Below are 18,387 nucleotides of genomic sequence, written 5' to 3' on the forward strand. Positions count from 1 at the left end.
AAAGGAGGGAGAAAGAAACTTTAGAGAAATGCAGGTTTTAAAAGATCATTTTTTCTCTAGAGAAACTTATTTCTTCTGAAACATCTTTTTTTTTTAATGTCAGTGGTTCAAAAATGTCCTAAATGAAAAAGAAATCCTAAATATTATCTGTTCTAACAAAACTGCACACTTAGGCTATGATATGCAAAGATACCTTTTATACTGAGCTGAGCTGTACAGGAGTCCTTTCCCACTTCATTGACAGCATAGCAGGTATACTGTCCAGAGTCTCCTTTGTCCACTTTTAGGATGGTCAGGTGGGCACTGTTTTCCACATAACTAATCTGGTAGTTTCCACCACTTCGGATCTCTCTGTTGTCTTTAGCCCAGGCAACCTTTATCGGCTGTGTCCCAGTCACGTGGCACTCAAAGTCCGCACTCTCTCCCACCACAGCATCCACAGGGGCCAGAGGGATGTCAAAGAAGGGGGGGTTCTTCCCCTCTGGGAGGACAGCAGAAAGACAAGGTTTCAGGCTCCATAACTGACCATCCTAGGTCACACAAATCACCCTCCCCTAATTTCAAATTTAGTTCTAACAATTTCACTTACAAAAATAGAAGCTTAGGAATTCACACACCTGTGAGAATGAGTCTGGCACTGGAAGAAGCCGATCCTATAGGATTTGTAGCTGTGCAAGAATATTGGCCTGCAAAACTCCGATCAGTTTGAAAAATGTTTAGAGTGGCCACATTATCTAAAAATGATGCTTGTACGTTGGGGCTGTCTTTCACTGGCCTGCCATCTTTAAACCAAGACACTGAGATAGGCTCTGATCCGCTGATGGCGCACTCAAAAACAACTGGCAGCCCAACTGTTTCCTGGACATCTCGCAACTGTCTAGAAAATGATGGTGGAAGCTTTTGCTCTGTAGGAAGAGAATTAAAGTAATGAATACTTCTGGACATTTTGAATTTACTGAATATTCTTCTCGCAATTATTGTTACCTATATAATGGAATTTCCATAAAAATATCAGGATATCAGGAGGTATTCACAACTCTTAAATTAACTTGGATTCAGGGAAAAGCAGGGAAATTTTTAGAGCAAAAGTTTTAATTTGATGGCATGCTGATGCATGGTATGGAGAAAGGAATGGCAACCCACTCCAGTATTCTTGCCTGGAGAATCCCATGGACAGCGGAGCCTGGTAGACTACAGTTCATGGGGTTGCAGAGTCAGACATGACTGAGTGACTGACACTGATGCATGGTAGGTGTAAAAATATGTAAGCCAATAGAAAAACTGATTAGTTTAAGGTATATTTCTGGCATGTAGCAGATTCTCTTACTTTTTAAGACTGCTTTCCAGCAATCTGAATGAGACACACAGGGAGTAGGGATTTAAAAATATGGTTATTTGTTTTTCTTAAAGATTTAATTATAGAGGCAAATGATGGCATGATCCTTCTAACTGAAGATTTAGTCATTTTATTTCTCTCTGTAAAGGTGATCAAAAAAGATAATCTGCTAATTTGCAGGTAGAACTACTTAAGCAGAAAACTTTGCATTTAGAAAGATTTTCCCAAAAAGAAAACCCTCACCAGATATTTTAAATCTTGTTCAAAAGAAACACATTCATTCACTTTAAAAATATTGCAATCACCTTGAACAGTCAGGAAAGTTGATGAAGAAACTTCTCCCACACTGTTTTCAGCTCTGCAGATATATTCTCCGCTGTCATTACTATCAACCTGGTTGAAAACCAGTGTAGCAACGTTGTTCCTAAAATGCATCTTGTAGGTAGCAGTAGGTCTCAATTTTGTATCTCCTTTAAACCAGGACACTGCAATTTCAGGGGTCCCACCAAGCTGGCATTGTAAAGAGGCAGAATCTCCAACAGTCACCTTCACAGGCTCCAACTGCTTGACAAAATATGGTGGTTCTACAGGCAAGAGAGAGAATCAGTCATGAAGGAGGCATGCCACGATGGCTATATGTATGCAAAGATGGGAAAGTGCGATCACAACTAACCTAGTATCAGGATCTGTGCGGAACAGGAGTCTTTTCCAGAAGTGTTCTCAATGTAACAGTTGTACTGTCCTGCGTCCTCCACTGTGCTGCTTGGGATTTCCAGGATCGCAGATTTTTCAGTTGTGGTTATGTTACACCTCTGAGATGGAGTTACATTTATGCCATTTTTCTTCCATGTCACGGAAATGGGAGGAGTTCCAGTGTATGTGCCCTCTAGGATCAGAGGTTTTCCTTTCTCTATGCTGTAATCATTGAGCTTCTTTACAAATCTGGCTGGGGCTGTAGCAGACAAATTGAAAATATGATATCAAACACATATACACATAGATATGGGCATATCTAGTACTTCACCTATGTTATCTGTAAAAATGCAGAATAGCAGTCAAACAAACCTTTTACGTAGAGATGTGTTGTACAGGAAACTTTGCCAGCTTCATTAGTAACGATGCAGGTATACTCCCCGCTCTGTGATGTATCTACATCAAACAACTCCAGTTCAGCAACTGAATCCTCCAAAGACACATTACATCTGTCCCCTGGTACTAGTTCAGTGCTGCCCTTGAACCAGCTAACACTGAAAGGGGGTGTTCCTTTTACAATGCTTGTGAAGGTGACATTGGTTCCAGTTAAAACATCCATGGGGTCAGGTTTCTGAACAAAAGATGGTGGTTCTAAACAAAAAAGCACATATCAGAGAAAGGTGAACAATTTTGAATTTTGATTATAAAAATGTTTAATGCATAATGAAATGTAATTATATTTTGCTGTATTTTTGACTGACCTCTCACAGTCAAAGGAGCACTGCACTCATCAGAACCGGCCACATTAGTAGCTATACACGTGTAGTTGCCAGCATCTGATTCTTCCAGCATGTTCACGGTTAGAGCACATGTGTTATCTGTCAGGGTGGTCTGGTATTTCCTTCCACTGCTAATCTCGTTTTCTTCATGGAACCAGGAGACAGAGATTGGAGGTGATCCATAGACTTTACACTCCATTACCACCGAGGAACCAGACAGACCATTTGTCTCTTTCAATCTTCTTGTGAACGACGGAGGAACAGTTCGGTCTGAATGTGATAAAAATCAAACAAACAAGGGACATCAGTTATAAAATGATTTGAAGAGAGAATTATTGTCTTTTTGATGGAATATTCCTAGATCCATCTGGCTCTTTTGTGGGGCTATCAGAGAACTGCCTGAGGCTTCACACAATGGAAAGCCTTGAGAATCAATGGACAAGATGTACTGGTTGACTTAGGAATTTTGGTCTCTCTTTGCTGTGTATCATTATGCGGAGAATTACTCCAGCATCACTGACAGTAGAAAACCACAGTATCCTTATTCCTTACTCAGGAATTAAGTTTTATTCCTACCACCCTGAATTGTGGTAATTCCTCCAAGAGACAGGAATAGAACGTTTGGGCTTGCTTTTCTCCTATCTCTATAATGAGATGGCTGGATGGCATCTTTGATTCAATAGACATGAGTTTGAGGAAGTTCTGGGAGATAGTTAATGACAGGGAAGCCTGGCATGCTACAATCCATGGGGCTGCAAAGAGTCAGACATGGCTCAGCAACTGAACAACAACAGAACAGGCATATTACCTCTAATTTTGCTGTCACAGAATGTGAGACTCATGTCACACTGTAGAATATGGAGCTTCTCATACACATATATGTAAAGCAGGAACTATACTACGGTAACACTGAAACAAAAACCCAACCAACCAACCTGAAACTTGTACTGAGGCCGTGCAGCTGTCTTTGCCCACAGGGTTCTGCACCTCAAAACTGTACACCCCACTGTCACTGGGGGCCGCATTAATGATCTTAAGGCCAGACACTTTGTTGAAGAAGCTTATTTTGTATTTGTTGTCACTTGTCAGCTCTTTTCCATCCTTAAACCACCTGGTCGTGAGTTCGGGTGTGCCAGTGACCGAGCACTCCAAAGTGCACGTGTCTCCTGTGGTCACTTTTATGGATTCCGGCTTTTCCACAATTGCTGCAGGCTCTGGAATGAGATATAAATTGCATTCAAGTGTTAAAATCCCATGGAAAAACTAAAGAAGACAGGTATTGGTAAGTGGATGCCTTCTATTCATGATGACATTCTCTCTGCACTAACCGAGGATGGACACTGTGGCAAAACACTCTTGCATTCCGGCATCATTTCTGATCTGACAGGTGTATTTCCCAGCATTGGCTGTTTCTGCTCTTGAAAACTGTAGGGTTGCAGTATTTTCTGAATAAGAGATCCATATGTTGTCACTTTCTCTGACGATCTCACCCTTGTCTTTGAACCACACCACGGAAATGGGCTCAGCGCCTTCAAGAGTAGCCTGAAGCTGAACTTCTTCACCAACGATGGTAGAAACATCACTGGGCTTCGTCACAAACCTTGGTGGTGCTGATGAAGAGGGGGCAAAAAAAAAGAGATTTAAAAGGTGTGGGGCTAAGAGTGTTTCCCTCAAAGCCATCAATGCCAGGAATCAAACTAGTGATCACGCACTCTTTCCATTTCTTAAAGAGGCATTTCTGGTGAGTGGGAGCAAGAATGCATTAGAATTTTGTACTTTTCTGGCCTTGCCACAAGGCCTGTGGGATCTTAATCTCCTGACCAGGGACTGAATCCTGGGCCACCAAGTGAAAGTGTCGTGTCCTAACCACTAGACCACCAGGGAACCCTCCTAGAGTTTGTGCTAAGCAGAAGGAGTTGAACACCTTTGTCTGTCTAGCTTTCTAATCCAATCAAAATCTATTGGGAAAACTGTTTAAAAGGGTACTTAGTAGGATTTGAAATGCACACTAAACATAAGATTTAGGAAATGAGAAAGGGGGAAAGTAGAAGAGATACTAGAGGAAAAGGATGGAGCAAGAGCTGAGGGATCAACAGAGTATTAAAGTTAGAAGGAAAATACCAGTAAGCACAAGAGGCTGAAGTGACTCTAACCTTTCAGAGTGATGGAGCCAACACAGGCGTCACTCCCCACATCATTCGTGGCTTTACACTGATACTCCCCAATGTCCGCAGCGTCGACGCTCAGAATGTGAATACTCGTCAGGAAGTTCTCAGACATGATCTTGTACTTCTTGCCACTTCTAAGTTCTCTCTTGTCTTTATGCCATGAAACTTGGAATGGGGGAGTGCCCTGAAGCTCACATTCAAGGTGAACATCAGCTCCTTTCAGCGTTTCAATGGGATGAGGCTTTTTGCGGAAAATGGGTGGTTCTAAAGTTGGAAGAAATCAAGTTAGAAAGAAAGGGAAATTAGGCTGTATTCCCTAAGTATGTATTTACAAGTAAAAATCAGTTGTCTATTCCAACATAGAAAGAGAGAATCACATCTAATTTTCTATTATATCCTTTAAAACTTTTAGAACCTCGATGGAGAGTCCAACAGGGAATTGAGAGGACAGCTAGGATGTGCAAGACATAAAAGATGGGTAAACGCTACTCTCCCAGTTTGTCCCAGATAGCTAGTGGGAAGCTGCTGTATAGCACAGGGAGCTCAACTAGGTGCTCTGGAATGATCTAGAGGGCTGGGATGAGGAATGGGGCTGAAGAAGGAGGGGAAATTTGTATACTTATAGCTGATTCACACTGTTGTGCAGCAGAAACAAACACAACATTGTAAGGCAATTATATCCCAATTTACAAAAAAGATAAGAGCTGACCTTTAACTTTCAAGGAGGTGGTGCTGCTTGCACTGCCGGCAGCATTGGAGGCCTCACAGGTATAATCTCCACTGTCTTCCACACTAAGCCCGTGCATTTCCAACACTGCCACTGAGTCCACGAACGACATTCTGAATTTACTGCTCTCTTGAATTTCAGTCTCGCCCTTGTACCATAAAACTTTGATTTCTGGAGACCCTCCTATTTTACATTCATATCTTGTAGATTCATCTTGTTTCACGATTCTTGAAGGTTCTAGCTTCTTAATGAACCTGGGTGGTTCTATGGAAGCAAGAAAGAAAACACAAGGGAAGAGATGGGAAAGACACGTATAATTCAGGATGAAGGGAAAACTCAAACAGAGAGGTCTTTAGCGCTGGAAAACATAGTTACTTGCTACAGTTCAAGAAAGAATAGGTAAGTGAAATCTAAATCTTCAAGTAAATGCGTTTACTTTTGTAAGGACTCACATCAAATATTATTGCAAAAGGAAGGAAGAAGAGACATTAATCCTTGTGCAATCCTCCTATCAGCAAAAGAATCACTTCTTTGTGCAAGATCAGAGGCAGAGTATGTATCTGTTGGTGAAAGCATTCTATGGTTTACAGGGATTAAGAGCATCTGATTACTTTCTTGTATGTGAACCAGTACAGGTCTATCATCTCCTATGGCTGCAGAGATATCAGTTATGTGCCAGGAAGAGTCAGAGTAGCAAAATTGGGTCAGATATCTTAATATTTTAAAGTGCTATTTTCTCCTATAGGACTTTAATAGATATTTCTTCAACCTCTATGACAGCCCTTTGAAGTGGGGAGAGCAATACTTTCTTCATTAACTGAATCAGAAAATTCAAGTTTAGGGAGATAAAATAATTAGCAATATGTCACAGGGCACATGGGCTGCTGAATATAACTCTATTTAAATTTCAAGTTATTTATAAACTATCACCACTAAAAGTCTTTAAAAATGCTCTCATGAGTTAGACCAGCAGCTCACTGAGTTAATTTCTGACCACAGCAGACAGGAATTGTTTTTGCTACATTGAGACATGGTTGCCTTCCATGATGTAAGATATTAATGTACTCTCCAGTCCCCTGACTTCCACTATTATTTAAGTGAGGCTAACAGAAGAGAAGAATTTGACACAATCTGACTCTTCCTGAAGGGCTTTATAGTTTGAGGTGAGGAACAAAACCATTAATTTACAAACTACTGGGGAAAAATATATCATTCGAGACAACTTCCTTTTATTGTCCAAAGATAGTTTCTTTCAAACTTGGATTGTCTTACAATTCTGTGAAAAGTTCCTGTTCTCTCTCTAGTCTCTATTTTCAGCCATTGTAAATGGGCCCTCAGTCCATATTTGACCAGTTATATATATATATTTTTTTTTAAATTAAAAACTTGCTCCCATTAAGAAGACTCTAGATTTGCTGAATCACTTCCAATTCCCAAACCCTAGTCCTAAACACATCTTTCAAGTACACACTTCCTCCTATAGTGTTAGAAGTTGAAATGAGGCCTCGCTACTTTGCTCCAACAAGTACCTTGTACGCCCAGATAAGCAGAACAAGAGTCTTTTCCGGCAACATTGCTTGCATAGCAGGTGTACTGCCCAGCATCGCCTTTGCCTATTTTGAGAACCGTCAGAGTGGCAGTATTTTCAACCAAAGTCATCTTGTAGTTGCCTCCAGGACGAATCTCTCGGTTATCTTTAGCCCAAGTGATTTTGATTGGTGCAGTTCCAGTTACGTGACATTTGAAAGAACCACTTTCTCCAAGAGCCAGATCTACTGACACAGGCTTGAGATCAAAGAAAGGAGGTACTTCATGCTCTGGAAAGAATGAAGAGCAACAGGTGACTTCAGTTTTCATGCTCTCAAACGTGGAGCAGACACCAAGTCACAGCAGGCCTTGGTGGCTGGGTGCAGTGAAACTGCTTTATAATGAAGAGGTCATGTGATGAGTCACTCACCTAAGAGGATGAGCTTCGCACTGGATGAAGCAGTCCCAAGGGGATTCGAAGCTGAGCAATTGTACTGACCAACATGGCTCTGGTCAGTTTGCAAAATCTGAAGAGTTGCTACATTGTGAACAAAAGATGTTTGCAGATTAGCATCATCTTTCAAAAGTACCCCATCCTTGTACCAAGACACTTGGAGAGGTTCCGAGCCATTGATGCGACATTCAAATGCAACTGGGAAGCCAAGAGTCTCCTGAACATCCTTCAGTTTTCTTGCAAAGGAAGGTGGAAGTTTGCGCTCTGTAAAGAAGTTATAGACAATCCTTATTTACAAGAGAGAAAACAACCATGGCGTATTTCAATCCATCAACATTGTGATGTTTTTAAGAAAATGGATCTGTCAACACACAGTGAGGCTTGTAGAGAAAACCATCATCACCTTTGATAACAAGCACGGATGAAGAAGCCACTGCTCCCACAATGTTTTCTGCCTTGCAGGTATATTCTCCCACGTCACTGTGATCCACTTTGTTGATCACCAAGGAGGCAACATTATTTTTGAATTGCATTTTATATGCAGGAGCTGACCGTAGCTTTGTGTGTTCTTTATACCAAGAAATTCTGATTTCTGGGGTTCCATCCACTTTACACTGTAAAGTTATAGGTTCTCCGATGACTGCTTCCACGTGTTCCAGAGGCTCAATGAAATAAGGCGGTTCTGAGGTAGAAAGGATGATAATCAGTCACTCTAACTAAAAGAGGATGTTTTGAAAGAAAGAAAAGAGAGCAATAAGAGGAGGTAACTGTCAACACACCTAAGACAGACACCACAGCATCACAGATATCTTGACCGGCCTCATTTTCTATTAGGCAACTGTATTGTGCATAATCCTCTATTGTGCTGTCGAGGATTTCCAGGATGGTAGATTTTTCTGTCATGGTAATACTACAATTCTGAGACTGTGTAAGGGCAAACTCATTCTTCATCCAGCTCACCGAGATGGGAGGGGTACCCGTAAACGTGGCCTCAAGAACGATGGGATTTCCTGTCTCAACACTGAAATCGGCCAATCTTTTCACAAAGGTGGCCGGCTCTATGAGGAGAAAACACAGAGGCAGAATTGACATCTTCAAGTAAAGAATCAGAAAAAATGTTAAAGATAAGTGCTTTAGGAGGAAAGAGCAAACCTTTCACAAAAAGATGTGCGGTACAGGAAGCACTCCCAGCATCGTTAGTCACGAGGCAGGAGTAATCCCCACTCTGCAAGGGTTCCACCTCAAATAACTCCAGTTCCGTGACAAAATCTTCCAGAGAGATGCTGCATGACTCCCCGGACACCAGCTCCCTGCTGCCTTTAAACCATTTGACCTTGAAAGGCGGGGTGCCTCTGATGACACTGGTGAACGTGAGGCTCGTTCCAGGGAGCACTTCCACAGAGTCAGGGGTTTGTTCAAAAGAAGGTGGTTCTAGAGACCCCAGAGGAGGGGGAAGATCGACAGAAAAAAGGAATCCAAGTAAGCAGTGCTTTTTGCTACTTGAAGAAAAAGGAACTAAGACTACGCACGAAGACAAAATACAGAAATCCCCCACAAGGCAGGCGCTAAGTCACGCGGTGGAGGCGCTGGAGAAGCAGCGGTCTGGCCCCTGAACACTGACCTTGGATAGTCAGGACCGCCGAGCATTCATCTGACCCAGCCACGTTGGCGGCCACACATGTGTATGTGCCTGTGTCAGAGGGTTCCAAGAAGCTCAGATTCAAAGCGCAAACGTTTTCTGAAAAGCTGGACTGGCATTTAGGCCCACTGACGATCTCATTGCCATCCTGAAACCAGCCCACGGAGATGGGAGCGGAGCCGGAGACTCTGCACTCCAGAACCACTGAAGCCCCGACGATCGCGTTGATGTCCTTCAGCTTGCGGATGAAGGAAGGAGCCACAACCCGATCTACGTGGATGGAGAAGCGGAGTTTTCCATTGAAAGAGAGCCTTTATTTTCCCCACCAAGGGAAAATGATATATGCATGAAAACTTCATACTACTCACCAGAAACATGGACAGAAACAGTGCAGTTACTTTTGCCAACACTGTTCTTCACTTCAAAGCTGTATAACCCCTTGTCACTCATTTCTGCACAAGGGATTTTAAGTGAAGCCACTTTGTTGACGAATGTGATGTGATGTTTGCTGTCTGCAGCTATTTCTCTCCCATCTTTGAACCACTTGGCTGAAAGTTCTGGTGTTCCAGTCACTACACATTCTAATGCGAAAGGATTTCCAGTAGTGACAGTCATGGGTTCTGGTTTCTCAATGATTCTGGCTGGTTCTAAAAGAAGAAGTATATTGCATTGAACACAAAGTCATCTTTCAAACCAAGAGTATACTCAGTATATTACTGGGTAAGAATAATATTTGCAGGTGATGTCATAGGTCAATCAAATGGACATTTTCCCCCTCAGTCTGCACTCTGTTACTAACCTAGGACAGTCAAGATTGCTGAACACTCTCTCATTCCGGCATCATTTTTGATTTGGCACACATATTTTCCAGAGTTAGATGCCTCTGGGCTCCCAAGTTGGAGGGTTGCAACATTATCAACAAATGAAATCCTAGTGTTTTCACTCTCTCTGATGACTTCACCTTTATCTTTCAACCAGACGACAGAAATGGGCTGGAAGCCTTCCACTACAGCCCGCAACTCAACAGCATCCCCAACAAGGGTTGAGGTGTCACTGAGCTTTTTCACAAATCGTGGGGGTTCTAATGAAAGAAATTTGAGGTTAGAGAAGAAAGATGAGAATCACAGCCAAATACATTACCGGTCAAGCAAGAAAAGATGAAAGCAAGAGGCATATATTTTGGGGCCCATGGATACAAACCTTTGAACTTGACCGTGCAAACACAAGTGTCACTTCCCACCTCATTAGTAGCTTTGCAGTGATATTCTCCTACATCGGCGGCTTCCAGGTTAAGGATATGAAGACTTGCGTCAAAATTTTTTGAGGTGATTTTAAACTTCTTGCTGCTTCGAACTTGCTTTCGATCTTTAACCCACACCACTTCAAATGGGGGAGTTCCCGAAATTTCACATTGGAAGACAACATCAGAACCTTTAAGGGCTCCTACTGGAGAAGGCTTCTGGGTGAAAACAGGAGGTGCTACCGGAAGAAAAGAAGATAAACAATGAGAGCAGTTGCCTAAGAAAAGGGAAAAATATGTTAGAGTCTGAATCATTCAGTGTCTGGTGTGACCGTATGACAGTAAACGAACATAAGAAAAGACAAGTCATAAAAGCTAGTTTAAGAATTGCAAGCAAATCCCCTTCACTGGCCTTTTTGTTTTGGAGCTCAGAACACTGCTGAGAAAGAATCCAGATCAGAGGAGAAGGAAGAAAGCAAGGGACTTAGTGTATCTAACCTTTGACGGTCAGGGCTGTGCTGCAGCTGGCGTCCCCAACACCGTTATGGGCTTCACAGATGTAGTCCCCACTGTCCTCCGCGCTGGCTTCATTGATGGTGAGCACTGCCACAGAGTCCACAAAGGACATGTTGTACTTCCAGCTCTCATGAAGTTCACTGTCATTTCGGAACCATGAAACTTTGATTTCTGGAGAACCACTTATTTTGCATTCCAGGTGGATGGATTCTCCCTGCTTTGCAACTTTTGAAGCTTCTAATTTCTTAACAAACTTTGGAGGTTCTAGTAAGTCAAAGGAAGAAACATCTTATGTTTGTAGCTTAAGATTTTATAAATACCTAATTTAATCTTGTTTATTATTAAGAATATATGTACTTTCTGAGAATTTCATGATAAAATATATATGTTTTTCTTTTAAATAAGCTTTTACTATTTTTAATAGAGAATTTACTTGACAAGTTAATCTTGTAGTCTGGATATAGAAACTAAAACATGTAAGTTAAGATATTATAGAAGTATTTGATCAAAATGATAATTCAGAATGCCATATGACAGGAAAAGAGTGAAAAAAAGAGAGGAAATGACATTTAACAAATTTCACATAAACAACACTCTGATAAGATTATACTTAGAGATACACTAATTTAAAAAACAAAATAAAAACGAAAATAGAACTTTAATTAATGTTGCCTCCAACACTAATATACAAATTCTAATATGATCTAGTTAGTTCATCCCAAACATTTAAAAAATGAAGAAACTTTTCTGAAGAAAATTATGCAACATGGGAGAGAACAAGTATCAGTCAGTGCCATGTAGAGATACCTTTTACACTGAGTTGAGCTGAGCACATGTCTTTGCCAACATCATTGGTTGCTTGGCAAGTATATTGACCAGAGTCTCCTTTGCCTACTTTAAGAATTCTCAAATGGGGAGTGTTTCCCACACATGTAATTGTGTAGTTTCCTCCAGGACGGATCTCTTTATTATCTTTTGACCAAGTAATTCGCATTGGTTGAGCACCAGTAACATGACATTCAAAGTCAGCACTTTCCCCAGCAATAACATCTATAGATACAGGCTTGATGTCAAAGAAGGGAGATTTCTTAGGTTCTGGAAGATGAGAAGAAAAATCAACATACTTTTTGCTGTTGTTCTTTATTGGCTGTTTCTACTTTGACAATGAATAGGAAGTCATGGTTTGCAAAGAGAAAAAGGGTAGCATGGGAACAAACCTCTTGCTGTCAGTCTAGCACTGGAAGACGCTGTTCCAAGTGGATTAGAAGCTGAACAAGAGTACTGGCCAGAGTGACTCAAGTCTGTTTGCAAAATTTTTAAAGTTGCCACATTATCTACAAACGATGTCTGTAGATTTTCATCATCTCGTAAAAGTACCCCATCTCTGTACCAGCTCACTTGGATGGGTGCAGAGCCATTCAGTCGACAAGTGAGGGTAACTGGTAACCCAACAGTTTGTTCAATGTCCTTTAATTGTCTTGCAAAGGAAGGTGGGAGCTGGCGCTCTGCAGGAAGACAAGTAGTACTTGAGGCATTAGTACGTGAAACAAAAATTTCCCCATAAAGTTAAATGTGAAGATAAGGAAGAAGAAATTCCTTAATTTGTAAAATAAAATCATCACCTTGAATTCTGAAGACAGTCTTAGAAGAGGCAGTTCCAATACTGTTTTCTGCTTTACATGTGTACTCTCCACTGTCATTGATGTTCACTTTATTAAAAACAAGTGTGGCCACATTGTTTGTAAAGTAAGTCCTGTATTCAGGAGTCGGCCGTAACTTGGTATCGCCTTTGTACCAAGACACTGTAATTTCTGGGGTCCCAGCAACTTGGCATTGTAAAGAAACTGAATCTCCCACTGATGCCTCCAGAGGCTCCAGTTCCGTAACAAAATAAGGTGGTTCTGAAGAGGAAAGGTTCACGATCAGCAACTGGGATTAGAGAAAACCACACAAACCATGCCTCACATTAGACAAATGCCAATCATTTGAGAATAACACACCTAATGTAGACACCAGAGCTTCACAAACATCCCTTCCCGCCTCGTTTTCAATCTCGCAGGAATACTGTCCTGCATCTCGTTTTGTGCTGTTCAGAATTTCCAGGATGCAGGTCTTCTCTGTTGTGACTATGCTGCATTTTTCAGAGGGTGTTATGTTGAAACCATCCTTTTTCCACGTAACGGAAATGGGGAGTGTTCCCATGTAGGTGCTTTCCAAAATGATGGATTTCCCTGGTTCTACAAAGTGATCGCTCAGTTTTTTCACAAACACAGCTGGTTCTGGGGAGTGACAAAGCATAGCCGTTAAACACAGTGAAAACACGAACGAAGATGCCACTTAAAGAGCAGCAAGCACAGTGCATTGGAGCAAACCTTTCACAAAGAGACGGGTAGTGCAGGACGTTTGGCCAGCGTTGTTAGAAACCACACAGGTGTATTCCCCACTCTGAGAGATGTCGACATTAAATAATTCCAGTTCCGCCACAGTGTCTTCAAAATAGATGTTGCACCTGTCTCCTTTCACCAGTTCTCTGGCGCCTCTGAACCAGCCGACCTTAAATGGAGGGGTTCCTCTAATAACACTTGTGAAGGTGATGTTTTTGCCTGGTAGTACTTCCAAAGGTTCAGGTTCCTTCACGAAAGAGGGTGGTTCTATACAAGCAAGGAGGACAATGAAAAGATCCTGTAAGTTTCAGATTTAGTTGCAATTTTTATCAAAAAGAAGACACCTTTTGAATGTGTCAGCAGGGATGGGCACCCAAAGAAGAACTTGTAAGAAAGGATGTGAGTGTCTGACACTGACCTTGTACAGCCAACACTGCACGGCACTCATCAGACCCAGCGACATTAGCAGCCACACATGTGTAACTGCCCATATCTGATGAGTCCAGAGAATTGAGCTGCAATGCGCAGACGTTATCTGAAAATGTAGTTTGGTACTTCGCTCCACTGACAATCTTGGTTTTCTCATGAAACCAGGCAACAGAGATTGGTGATGATCCAGCTACTTTGCACTCCAAGATGCAAGATGTACCCAGCACTCCAATGGTATCTCTCAGTCTTCGTGTGAAAGAGGGAGGAACCATTCGGTCTGCATGAGGAGAGGTAAGAGACTTGAGGTTTGAAAGAATAGAAGAGACTCGAGGGAAGAAAGCTTGTGAAAGGAATTTGCTGAGCAATGGGAAGAACACGTCGCAACTAACCTGAAACATCGACCACGGCTGTGCAGCTGCTTTTTCCAACATTATTTTGAACCTGGAAAGTGTATGTGCCTGCGTCCTGTTTTTCAACAGAGAGAATCTTTAAGGAAGAGATTTTGTTGTAGAAGCTAAATTTGTGTTTTTGGCTGCTGGTCAACAGCTTTCCATCCTTGTACCATTCAACTGAGAGTTCGGGAGTGCCAGCCACCTTACACTCCAGAGTGCACGTTTCTCCTACAGTGACCGTCATTGAACCTGCTTTCTCGACAATGACCGCAGGTTCTGAAATAAAATGTGATAGCCATCTGTTAAAGCCTGTTAGCTTCACCTTGTCTCTACTATCAAATTCATTAACACTGTTTCTTTCAATGATATGGATATCTTCAGGCCCTCTTTCTCTAGACCTTAAAATGAGAATCCATAATTACATGCTGTCATGAAATTATGGAATTATTAAGAAATATGTTTTTGCATTATTCAACTTCTGAAATAATTCAATATCATATATTGATTTGTACTTGACCCTCTCTAGAACAAAGCCCACATGTTCCTATGAATTGCTCAGTATTGTTGCTCTACTTTCAGGTGCTAAAGACAGCTTTTTGAAAGTTGTTATTCAAACAACTGCAAAATTAAAAATGAATATGTCCAAAGATGAAAGTGTAAGTCATTCTTATCAAACTTTGATCTTTGGAGTTTTTGTCAGCTTAAACACTAATACTTGAGAAAAAAAAAATCTCCTTGTAGCATATGTTGGACTCTCATTTTTTTCATGGTTAAACAAAAGACAGTCATGATTTTCTTTGCTAATTCATCAAGAAAACAATAAAAATGGTTAATTTTTGTTAGGATCACAGACACAGAAAAGAGTGCTTGAAAGGTCCTTTTCCATAAACCTCTGAAATAGGTGAGGATCGATATAGTTCTGAAATTAAAAAAGGGAAATTCTACCACTATCTCTTAGTAAGTCATCTCAGTGTTTGGTAACTCCTTATATCAGAGAACTACTGCACCATATTGTACCGACCTAAAACAGTCAGCGTGGCCATGTTCTCCCTCATTCCACCGTCATTCTTGATTTGGCAGATATACTTCCCAGCATTAGCTGGTTCTGCTTTTGAAAACTGCAGAGTGGCAACATTTTCCACAAATGTAATTCTGATGTTTTCACTTTCTCTAACCACTTCTTCCTTCTCTTTAAGCCACTGGACAGAAATAGGCTGGGTGCCTTCTATGGATGCTTGTAACTCAGCAGGCTCACCAGCTACAACAGTGAGGCTGTTCAGCTTGGAGACAAATCTTGGTGGTTCTGAACAGGGAAAGATGGATGGAGATTGTTGGAAAGATTGTCCAGATAATGAAAAAGAGAAAACAAATAACCATTTTGCACGTTCCTGCCATTTCTGCCACGTGCAGGAAATAATGCTTACCTTTTAGTTTTACAATACAAATGCAAGTATCACTTCCCACTTCGTTCTGTGCTTTGCAGTGGTATTCACCAATGTCTGAAGTGTCAACATTGAGAATGTGAATACTTGCATGGAAATTTTTGGATGCAATCTTGTATTTCTTGCTACTTCGGAGTTGTCGCTTATCTTTGTACCAAACCACCTCAAATGGTGGTGTTCCCGAAAGTTCACATTCAATACTAACTTCAGCATTTTTAAGGGTTTCTACCACAGGAGGGAAGCTGCTAAAAACAGGTGGTTCTGTAAAAAACAAGAATTCCTCATGAACTAGGCTACTTAACTCCATACAATGTTTTTATTTCTTTGTTTAAAAATTGGAAGAAAGAGTCAAAATACTAACACAGGTTTGGCACTATCACTTTAGTGTTGAAGAATAATAGCTTCAGAGAAGCAATAGGGCCTTTACAGAATCACTTGGCTTCACTGGCTGAGGACCCAGACTAGACCCCAGACAACCTTACTGAGCAGCTCAACATTCTGTCTACACCACTTTACTAATTTCGTAAAGATTGATGTGAAATTGTAAAACAAAACAAAAACCAAACACACCTCTAAACCCAAGTGTAAGGATTAATATGATCTGCATGAGGTATGGGGTCCTGACTTCAGGGATGAAATTTTTTTGTATGTGCTTTACTGTTGGGATACTTGGAAGTTATCACAACATCTGTGCTCTAAGTCTTCCACATCAACAAATGGTTTTTGCAATAACTGCCTCACAATATGACAAACTTAGATTCTGTGACAAACATTGTGGAAAATACTAGTACTATTTACAACAAGGTATAGTGATCTTATTTTAAAAACTAGAAACTAGTTTTGGAGAGAGAAAAATATATATATAATTATCCTGTTGTAAATGTAAGGTTAAAACCTCTATTGCTTGAACCTTGGGATATATGTAGTAAATAGTCTTTGTTTTAAATAAAAGATAAAGATCATACTGAGGATGATGATATAAGTTGACTGAAGGCAAAAGTTAATTTTAAAATGCCTTGCTTTCTTGAGTGTTTGAAACATCAAATTTGAACTGTTTGGCTAATATGTTGAGGTGATTAGAATTATGGCATTGGCATAACAAGAAAAATATCTCAGAATGATTACCTATATGTAAGCAAATCTTAAAAACATCTAAAAACAGAAATGATAGTATTTGGAAAAAGGTCCTGTGATCTCAAATGGAAGCTAAAAATGACAGTAAAACAATGAAGAGCTCTGATAGCCAGAGGAGAAGAAGGTGGGCTTCAGGTAATGAGGAAGAGAAGAGGTTTCTACCTTTTACAATAACCTTGGTACTACAGCTTGTGCTGCCAGCAGGATTCTGAGCCTCACAAATGAAGTCCCCAGTGTCCTCGGTACCAAGACTATTCATCTGTAAGACGGCCACTGAGTCAATGAAAGCCATTCTGTATTTATCGCTGGCTGGGAGTTCATGTTCATTTCTGTACCACACAACTCTGATGTCTGGGGACCCAGTTATCTTGCATTCAAGTCGTGCTGAGTCACCTGCTTTCACTATTTTGGTTGCTTCTAGTTTCTTTACAAACTTTGGTGGTTCTAGAGAGCGAAGAAAAGAGGCGATTATGAGGGAACATAACAGATATAAATAACACAAGTTCAATTATGTGGTACAAGAAAGAGAAAAACATGAAACATGAACAATGCCTGGCAAATAAGAGGGTATTTTCTTGACTGGGTAGATGAATTGTAAAATATTAGACAAAGGACCAGAGCCACAGGTCAGACAGAAACATAAGACAATCAAACTTGCACACCTGTCACAAGCAACACTGTGGTACAAGAGTTGCTACCAACATCATTGGTAACTTGGCAAGTATATTGTCCAGTCTTGGAAGCATCCACTGAGTAGAGATTTAAGAAGCTAGTTGACCCTTCCAAGCCAATAAAACATTTAGGTCCAGAGGCAAGTTCCACATCATCCTTAAACCACTTGATTTTAAATGGTGGTGTTCCTTTTAGCACAGCTTTAAATTCCACCGTAGAGTCAGGTATGGCTTGTTGTCGCTCAGGTTTCACTAAGAAGCTTGGAGGTTCTACAGATTTTAAGAGAGATGCATATGATTAAATGCCTTGTAGTAGGGTTATTTCAACAGTTTTAAGGACATGTAAGAAAACATTACGGAAAAGAGGTAATGACTGAATATGTCTTGAACTCAATATAGATGTATCTAAAGCAACAGAATTATGGTGATTTTTAGTTTTAAAGGACACCAGGAAAGAGTGTTACATTTAAAAGCAACCAGAGAGAAGAGCCAGGAAGAGGTTAAGAAATGCTAACCTTTTACAGTCAAGATGCCGCTGCAGGCAGCATCCCCTGCTACGTTGGATACACGGCATGTGTAATTCGCAGTGTCTTCTAATTCCAGATTGTTAACATCCAGGGATACAGTGTTCTCATGACAGATGAGTCTGTATTTTGCACTTGTAGATATTTCTTTTCCATCCTTAAACCACTGAGCACTAATAGGAAGTGAGCCAGAAACTTTGCATTCCATGTGAATGGAAGAGCCTAGAACTTTATCCATCTTGGTTAACTTTTTGGTGAATGATGGAGGGATATTTTGATCTGTCCAATGCAAACAATAAAACACATCCGTTAATTGTTGCCACTTGTTTACC

At 40.8% G+C, this 18,387-nt stretch overlaps 1 protein-coding gene across 3 annotated transcripts in view; it reads right to left on the minus strand.

Moving 5' to 3' along the window:
• The window catches only part of TTN (titin), a 274,747-nt gene that overhangs the window by 176,094 nt on the left and 80,266 nt on the right, over window positions 1-18,387 (minus strand). The window contains exons 65-96 of one of the 3 annotated variants that reach the window (XM_040227719.1): window positions 18,047-18,334; window positions 17,523-17,801; window positions 17,023-17,304; window positions 15,709-15,987; window positions 15,306-15,587; window positions 14,282-14,560; window positions 13,882-14,169; window positions 13,452-13,730; window positions 13,080-13,358; window positions 12,702-12,980; window positions 12,297-12,584; window positions 11,887-12,174; window positions 11,062-11,343; window positions 10,524-10,802; window positions 10,123-10,404; window positions 9,692-9,970; window positions 9,306-9,593; window positions 8,837-9,115; window positions 8,464-8,742; window positions 8,088-8,366; window positions 7,661-7,948; window positions 7,233-7,520; window positions 5,686-5,967; window positions 4,962-5,240; window positions 4,137-4,418; window positions 3,744-4,022; window positions 2,791-3,078; window positions 2,402-2,680; window positions 2,010-2,288; window positions 1,642-1,920; window positions 618-905; window positions 194-481 (exon numbers count right to left, since the gene is read on the minus strand). The exons of the other annotated variants lie outside the window; for them this stretch is intronic. Coding sequence (XP_040083653.1) covers window positions 194-481; window positions 618-905; window positions 1,642-1,920; window positions 2,010-2,288; window positions 2,402-2,680; window positions 2,791-3,078; window positions 3,744-4,022; window positions 4,137-4,418; window positions 4,962-5,240; window positions 5,686-5,967; window positions 7,233-7,520; window positions 7,661-7,948; window positions 8,088-8,366; window positions 8,464-8,742; window positions 8,837-9,115; window positions 9,306-9,593; window positions 9,692-9,970; window positions 10,123-10,404; window positions 10,524-10,802; window positions 11,062-11,343; window positions 11,887-12,174; window positions 12,297-12,584; window positions 12,702-12,980; window positions 13,080-13,358; window positions 13,452-13,730; window positions 13,882-14,169; window positions 14,282-14,560; window positions 15,306-15,587; window positions 15,709-15,987; window positions 17,023-17,304; window positions 17,523-17,801; window positions 18,047-18,334 — 9,036 coding nt within the window. The remainder of the gene's footprint in view (window positions 1-193; window positions 482-617; window positions 906-1,641; window positions 1,921-2,009; window positions 2,289-2,401; window positions 2,681-2,790; window positions 3,079-3,743; window positions 4,023-4,136; window positions 4,419-4,961; window positions 5,241-5,685; window positions 5,968-7,232; window positions 7,521-7,660; window positions 7,949-8,087; window positions 8,367-8,463; window positions 8,743-8,836; window positions 9,116-9,305; window positions 9,594-9,691; window positions 9,971-10,122; window positions 10,405-10,523; window positions 10,803-11,061; window positions 11,344-11,886; window positions 12,175-12,296; window positions 12,585-12,701; window positions 12,981-13,079; window positions 13,359-13,451; window positions 13,731-13,881; window positions 14,170-14,281; window positions 14,561-15,305; window positions 15,588-15,708; window positions 15,988-17,022; window positions 17,305-17,522; window positions 17,802-18,046; window positions 18,335-18,387) is intronic. 3 annotated transcript variants of the gene reach the window in all.

This window comes from Oryx dammah, unplaced genomic scaffold (assembly GCF_014754425.2).
Source record: "Oryx dammah isolate SB20612 unplaced genomic scaffold, SCBI_Odam_1.1 HiC_scaffold_27, whole genome shotgun sequence".
Lineage (NCBI taxonomy): Eukaryota > Metazoa > Chordata > Mammalia > Artiodactyla > Bovidae > Oryx > Oryx dammah.